This window comes from Nuphar pumila, chromosome 3 (genome assembly GCF_984573655.1).
Source record: "Nuphar pumila chromosome 3, dmNupPumi1.hap1.1, whole genome shotgun sequence".
NCBI lineage: Eukaryota > Viridiplantae > Streptophyta > Magnoliopsida > Nymphaeales > Nymphaeaceae > Nuphar > Nuphar pumila.
In genome coordinates, this window is record NC_143251.1 from 32,410,619 (window position 1) to 32,418,410 (window position 7,792).

At 38.8% G+C, this 7,792-nt stretch overlaps 1 protein-coding gene across 2 annotated transcripts; it reads left to right on the plus strand.

Annotated features, from left to right (window-relative positions):
• Window positions 1-219: 219 nt before the first annotated feature.
• Window positions 220-6,824, plus strand: LOC149842508 (putative RNA-binding protein C25G10.01). Of its 2 annotated transcripts, none has more exons than XM_090001460.1 (6): window positions 220-342; window positions 5,240-5,368; window positions 5,449-5,563; window positions 5,636-5,785; window positions 6,349-6,418; window positions 6,508-6,824. In XM_090001460.1, the coding sequence occupies exons 1-6, from the start codon at window positions 305-307 to the stop codon at window positions 6,717-6,719; spliced, it is 714 nt and encodes a 237-aa protein (XP_089857586.1). In that variant the 5' UTR covers window positions 220-304; the 3' UTR covers window positions 6,720-6,824. The 2 variants fall into 2 exon arrangements, with proteins under 2 accessions (XP_089857586.1, XP_089857587.1); XM_090001461.1 differs by having other exon boundaries at window positions 284-395.
• The last annotated feature ends 968 nt before the right edge of the window (window positions 6,825-7,792 follow it).

Sequence of the window (7,792 nt, forward strand, 5' to 3'; positions counted from 1 at the left end):
ACAGGATCCCGTACCCCAGGATGTCAAATCATATTCAGGTCTAGGGTTTTATTATGATACTCGAGGGGAATTCAGTATCACACTACCACTATCTGAAATTTGGATTTAATTTCGGGTCAAGTTTGACTCGATCCATATCCGAACAGTTTCCAAATATCGGGTGGGTGGGTGCTGTCAGAGTCACATATAAAGAGGCTCCCTCATGTGTTTTTTAGGGTTTTGGTGCTCCGTGCGTCAACCCCTTCTCTCCGTTTTGTCTCTGTCGCCCTTCTCTCCCTTCATCCTGGCAGAAGCCTTCGCCGGAATGGGAGGAGGTGCTCCCGCAGACGAATCTTCCAGAAGGTCTCTCTCTCTCTCTCTCTCTGATGGCGATGGCACCGGTCTTCAATGAAACGGTGATCTAGAGATGGTCATCCTTTTTCTTTCTTTCTCCGTTTGATTTGATGACGTAAAGTTGTTGACATGCATCGATTTTTCTTGAGAAGCGAATTTCTTCTGGGTCCTGTTTTGTTTTGATCACTTGATCATGTGTTAGTAGCATCTGTGGGTGGCCCTTTTGGTTGGGTCCTTGCTGCGGCGAAACAGATGTCTTCTTCTTCTTCTTGTCTGAGAAAGGATGTCTCCTGTGTCTCGATTATCCTCCTCTTCGCATTTGTTGTGATGCTTTCCTGTTTCTCTTTTTGGTTTAACGAATGACGATGCCTGTATCTACGATATGTCTTTCAAATATATCAATAAATGCAAGAGAACACCTTGCTCACTCATTCCCATGGTTTCGTCTGTGTTGCTTTTTTCTTTTGTACAATTTGGGTTTTCTGCTTTATGTGTTGAATTGTGTCAGCTCTGTGGCAACCGAAGCAAATCTGAATAGGGTTTTCTGATTTCATGTGGTTCAGGATTGTGTGTGTGTTTTCTGCGATGTTGCTTAATTTATTTGAATTAATGGATCATCTTTTAGTTAGGGTTGCGAGTTTGTCTATTTCTTTTTTGTATAATCTTACCTTAATCTTGTCTTTTCAGTTTTCTCTCTTAGTATATGCTTTGGAAATTGCTTCAAAGCCTGAAGCAAGTGTTTGTTTAGTCATTGACTTTTGTAAAACTGTTTTGGTTTATAACAATAGGCTGCAGTTTCAAGAAATGTGAACAGAGATCAGAAGCCTCAAAGTAATATGGTTTTGTTTATGCATGTGCTTGTGTGCGTGTGGGTGCACGCTGTTGTGTGTGAATCATCACTTGCGTGCTTATGGACTCTTCTCATTCTTCTCTTCTTTTCATTTTTTTGGGGTGATAATCTTGCTAGGGGTTAAGGGTCACCCACTCTTTCATTATGTTAAATGTTTGTACAATCTTAAGTCAAACCACCCACTTTGAGGGTTTATCTTTCCATTTTACACTGGAATTGTTATCTCCCTGATGAAAAAGAAAAATTAATCGATGTCACAAACCATAGAGAAGACTTGAAGCAAACATTCATATTGAGAAGGTTCCTTATGATTCGAGATGTGTCCTTCCATGTTATTCTTCAAAATTGTTTGAGCAAAAAATCTACTTAGTAATCCTGTCTAAGGAAAGATCCATCACACTTTCAAGTTCCAAAAATTCTTGATTAAGTCCTTTTGCTGGGCCTTGATGCAAAAGAGAGCTACATATGTAGTTGTTTAAGTTAAATTCAAGCTGTTCTGTTTTCCATGATTTGCAAAGTTCATAGTAGGCGACTGCTAATTCTCTCTTCGCTTTTCAAGGTGAACAAGTTATTTAATAGTGCAAACTGTATCATGCAAATCTTCTACCTTATGATGTGAACGAATGTAGGACAGCATTCCTTCAGCCAGTTGGATTCATGAGGGAGGGGTTTTGAGATCCATTATTCAGCAAAAGTGGGTGACCTTCAGCTCCACTTTGGGGATTTGGCCCTAAATCCATCTATGAGGATTTGAGAACAAAGGGATTCAGATGTTACTGAAATGATTCATTGGTTCCTTAGCATTCTTATAGAGGTGGCAGTATTTGGGAGTTGAACACCAAATATTCAAAGCCAAAACTTGAGTGATCTGCCACAAGTTGCTAAGTGTAGGATCCATGCAGCTTGGTGTTGGGGGATATGTTTTTTCCTAAATCCTTCTCCAAGGATTTAAGAACAAGGGCAATTAGAAAGTGATTCATTGGTTCCTAACTATTCTTATAGCGATGGCACTATCAGGGAAACTGGGGAGTTGTATGCCAAATAATTGAAGCCAACTTGAGCAGTCTTCCATAAGTTGCTATAAATATTGGATTTATGAAACTTGGAGGTCGGTGGATTTTTTTTCTTATGTTGGTTGTCAATGTCTACATTGAAGTGTCATCTAGTCCCAATCCTAATTGTTTTTCGGTTTGGTTAAAGTCTCTTATCATCCTTCCATTTAATTTAGTCTTGCTCTGTGAATGTATCAGAGATTTCTTTGACTTATGCCTCATGAAACAAGGAGAATGGGAAATAATCCTATATAAAGCATGAATTATTTTTTTACTTTCCATTCTAACTGGTTTCTAGTCATGTTTCTCCCTACAGCATTTGGGAGTGAAACAAAAGAGGGCTATTCAACAGATTCATCCAGAATCTTCTTCACGCCTATTGTGTATTCTTCATGATACACAGCCTTAACATAATTCCAGCCAAATATAACTCCTTTTCAACCCCATGAACCCCTCGTCAAGCAATCTATGCTGTTTCTTTCTGGCTCACTTCGAGTGCATTAAATTGCATCCTAGTTTACAAGGCAAGACATATTGATATCTTCAAGCTTTCTCAACCCAACACCATCCTCAACTGTAGGTCTAGAAATTGAGTTCCATTTAACCAAGTATATACACTTAATGTTTGCACCATTGGATAAAAAAAATCTTAAAGCAGTTTTCAAGTGGGTGAATGATTGGTGTAGGATTTTTCATGTAAGGAGTCAATGCAAAGGATTCTTAGGAGCACTAGCTGTATATGGACTAGTCTTCTTTCATATGAGAATAGTTTTAGTTCCATCCGTCTAATCTGGTTCAGTCCTTAATTATAATTTGATTGCACAAGTCAGTTTCTAGTTTATCATGGACTTGATCTTGTATGTGACTTTTGGTGGTTTTGTGCAGACAACACATATCATATCTAGATTTTGTTTTCAGAATGGAGATAATAGAACCTTAATTTCAGATAACAAAATTGGCTAAATAGTGTGTCTAGTAACTGACCACCATGGTTAGCAAAAGCCCAACCTCAAATCCAACTTGTTCAGACATCATGACTATTTTAGAAATCTCAAGGAAGAAGTGAAAGTAGGCAAGAGTATACAACAAGGAATAACTGATGGGACCGAGGTTGTCATACTAAGAAGTGGAAGCGGGAAACGATGTGGGAAGCAGAAGCGATGCATTTTAAAATGTATAGGAACTAGGAAGCAGGAAGTGAGGAATAAAAAACAGTAATATAATAATTTAATGAGAATCGAAATAGAATGTAAATAAACTCTAAAATAAGAGTGATTATTTTTAAATTTCATGATTTTTTAGTATCAATTAAATTTTTAAGAAAATATGAAAATGTTGACTGCCAATTTAAAGAAAGCACATGGAAGTGAGTGAGAAGCGTGCGAAGAAACACATGAAAAACATGAAAATAGAGTAAGAGAATACATAAGAAAAATAGATGAAGTGTGTGGAACGCATAGGAGAAGCATGGTAGAATCGAGATTCCCATCAAGTTTTGGAAGCTATGTCACATGGATTCGGCTAGCAGGGTGCGGCACCGAGTGCGGTCAACCCGACCCTGGGTGCGATTAACACACCCAGGGTCATTTTGGTCCAATTTTTGGACTTAAAAAAATTTGCCAAGAAATTTTTTTTTGCCCTATATGTCACAGGGATTCTCCAACTAGGTGCCGCACCCATGTCGCACCCGCACCCGCACCCGGTGCGGTCAACCTGATCCTGGGTGCAGTCAACGCACCCAGGGTCATTTATGTCCAACTTTTGGACTTTATATATATATATATATATATATATATATATATATATATATATATATATATAATTTTTTATATTTTTGCCGCACCCCTGCACCCAGGTTTTTTGAAAGTGCCGCACCCATGTGACATAGTTTGGAAGCAAGAAGTATCGTGCTTCCGAAGTGGGTTTTCAGGAAGCGGGCTTCCCACTTATCTAAGAAGCTTTTGGTAACTCTGGATGGGACTCTCTTTGATTTTATGTACTATTTTGTTATTGGATTCATACAAGTCATCTGGTGCATTGAAATTGAAGAGATTTCAAAATTTTGTGTCCCTTTGTAAATGTGGTAAAAACTTGTTTCTGGTTATGTTTCACGGTTTGGAAACCTTTGTTTTTACTTATTTACTTATTAAATTTATATGATCAAATGTGGTAAAAAACTGGTTTCTGGTTATGTTTCACGGTTTGGAAACCTTTGTTTTTACTTAATTATTAAATTTATATTATCACTCTGTTTTCACATAGTTGTGATAAGCAAGCAACAGCCATAATCATTGACTATTAAGGTGATACACTTTCTCATACATGAGTACACACAATCTTGGCAATTGTAACAACTGTACCATGAATGATCTTTTTTTCAGTCAGAAGTCTTTTTTCGTGGATGGTTAGGTATCAGAGTTGAATCCAAGAGATCTATACCATTAGACTGTTATGTCCCATTACATTTTTTGTGATTTTCCTGAGAAGGATTATCGAATTTCTGATATGATATTTAAGTTTTGGTATAAACCATAAGAACTGTTGGAGATTGTGATATGCTGTTATGGAATTCATGTTGAAAATGTTTATCCTTGCTTTTAGGTACTTTATTTTGGGCAAGTCAAGATCTGTTAGTTGGCAAATCTGGAGATGGTTTGCTTAAGCTGCCAGAACTAGTTGGCAGTAGTGTATATGGGATTTAAGTAGGTTAGTTTTATATTGGCCTACACTGTATGCTTTCTTGTATTTTAGTTGGTAATATCTGCTTGGTTGATCTATTATTGGTCATGTAACTCGATGCCTTCTAGTTTTAACTCATGCAAAGTTCAGCTAATTTGATGGCACCATAACTGGTTTTGCACAATTGTTTTTCTTGTGTCTAGGAGTTGGTTATCTTCCACCATTTTTTTCTGTGCATAATATTGGTGCTTTTGCATATTGGTTTCGTTCTTTTTTTTAATCTTAACATTCCCTTTGATTATGTTCGCTTTAACTTGATGTGCAGATACTCACCATCTCCTTCACCTGGGAATGTTAGGGTTACGTCAAGATCAAGGTCCAGATCAAGGTCCAGATCAAGGTCCAGATTCAGGTCTCGGTCAAGATCTAGATCCAGATCAGAAAGTTTTGAGAGGTAGGAACCAAACAGTCCCAATTTAAATAAATTGGAGTTTTTTTTGTTCATCTCTTTCTTCTCGTGGCTATTTGCTGTAGGGGAAAGCGTAGCAGGAGTGATGCAGCAAATCCTGGGAATACCATTTATGTGACTGGTTTGTCTACTAGAGTTACCGAAAGGGATCTTGAAGCTCACTTCTCTAAAGAGGGAAAGGTTGGCAGTGCCCTCATGTCCTTGGCATTGTTACTTCATCATGCTTGGTGGTAATTGATGTGTTTTTGGTAGGTAGTAAGCTGTCGTCTAGTTGTTGAGCCTCGGACTCGCATTTCTCGAGGGTTTGCCTTTGTGACTATGGATCAAATTGAGGATGCTGACAGATGTGTCAAACATCTGAACCATTTGATTTTGGAAGGTCGTTACATTACTGTAGAAAAGGTAATCTCCTCTACTTCAGTGGAAACAGGATTTTCATTTAATTATCCTGTCTTTTGACGTTGAGGTTTTGTGGTTATATTCAGAAAATGTTGCGTCAGCTATGTTGGCAGCAATCAAGATGATGAGTTCAGTCATCCATCTCAACTTAATCTCAAACAGCTTGATGAATGGCCAGCCTAATGGTTTTTTCCATGCACACAACTAAACATAGCAATTATTGTCCAACTAAACAACCTCAGCATTCACCATCAACTCTCTCAACTAACCAACGGACATTCTCTACAACTCACTAATCAGGCATCTATGGTATCTCACTCCCGGAAATAACATTCATCTGATGATGCTGCTAGTTGTGCGAGGATACTTGTAGTTTTTATGTTTTCTTTGCATGTTCTGTTTTTTTAAATGATCCATTAATGTCTCTTATAATCCATTATTCTCATCAGCAGCAGACATCTTGTGTGGTTTCTCTACATCCTTTCTTGGTATCAGTGCCTTATTTGCAAGAGAGAGAGAGTTTTAGGAGGTCTGTAACCCTCCGATTTTCTTTTGTTGGCTTTCAGTCAAGGCGGCAGAGACCTCGGACACCAACACCTGGAAATTACCTTGGTGCGAAAAGCACACTAGAGTCTAGTAAGTTCATTAAGAGATAGTTGCATCATTCTGATATGCTATTGCTATCAACATCTTGGCTGAGTGATGTCTGTATTTTGTCTGGGCAGGTCACCGATATGATCGCGGGATGACCCGTGTAGGCTATGGACGTGATGACTATAGAGGTGGGTACAGGCGATCCCCTCCCCGAGGAGGACATGATTACTCCCATCATCGTTCACCTTATGGCGGTCGATCAAGAAGGGAAGGCTCAAGGTCACTTTCTTATTCTCCATATGAAAGTCCTGTCCGAAATTATGGACGACATTATCTAAAGTGAGAGCATACTCATGAGACAATATAGAGATCTGCTGTGATGATTTTGTTTGTACTGATGGAATTTGCTTGTTTGGTGGTACATTTTAATGGAGGCTGTGATTTGCTATATGGATATCCTATATTCTTGTTGGTATCATTGATGCTTGAGTGCTAACCCGCCTCTGGATGATGGTCATGACACTGGATGATGGTCATGACACCAATCAAAATATTTGCTTAAGGGCATTGCTCAACGTTGTGGTTGCTATCTAGCTGCTTGGTTCAGAACTACTACTGTGTTTCATTAATTTTGTAACTACATTCACCGTCACTGTTTTCGTCACCATTAAAGCTTCCCCCAGTTTCTGTAACATTAGATGTGATCATGATTGGTTTTAGCGGAGATGCAAAGAGAGGTTTAGAGACGCCGGCTTGCTTCGAGTCTGGATTTTGGAAGGATCTCGCTTCATTACGATTAATTCATCATCATCATTTATTCATGGGTTGTGCGGCCGTCCTTTTATGAAATAAAGCTCTGTTTTCGAGAAGGTTCAATGTGAGTTCTTAGATTTTTGATGGTTCAATTTTTTTTACTTTATTTACCTCAATAAATCTTATATTCACCTATTTTACTTCATTATTAATTGCAATAATGGTGTAGTTAATAAGCTAACAACTAGGCGTGGGCAACGGGTAACAACTAGGGGTGGCAATGGGCCGATTGAACCCGCTAATGGACTAGGCCAACTGGGCCGTTGACCCAACAGGCCGTAAATTGTTGGGTTGGGCAACAACCTGATTCAGGCTGACCTGTTGGGAAAACTTTGATTCACATCCCACCCATTATGCCGTAGGCTTAATTGGGTCAAGCCGGGCTTATATATATATATAGCCGCTGTTTGGGGTCCAACTTATATAATTGGGACAAGCTGGGCCGGGCTGCTCGAATCATTGCCCACCTCTACTTACAGCTACACTCACCTACAGCCAAACATGGTGAAGAATCATGGCTTCCATCCTTGAAAGAGTTATGCTTCCAAACAAAAGAGAGAATCCACAACTCTAAAATCCACTTCTCTTGAAGTCCAAATTTTT

Coding starts and splice junctions, on each gene's coding strand:
- LOC149842508 (XM_090001460.1), top strand. CDS start 305: ATGGGAGGAGGTGCTCCCGCAGACGAATCTTCCAGAAG. Junction 5,369..5,448: donor AGATCAGAAAGTTTTGAGAG/GTAGGAACCAAA, acceptor TATTTGCTGTAG/GGGAAAGCGTAGCAGGAGTG. Junction 5,786..6,348: donor GTTACATTACTGTAGAAAAG/GTAATCTCCTCT, acceptor GTTGGCTTTCAG/TCAAGGCGGCAGAGACCTCG.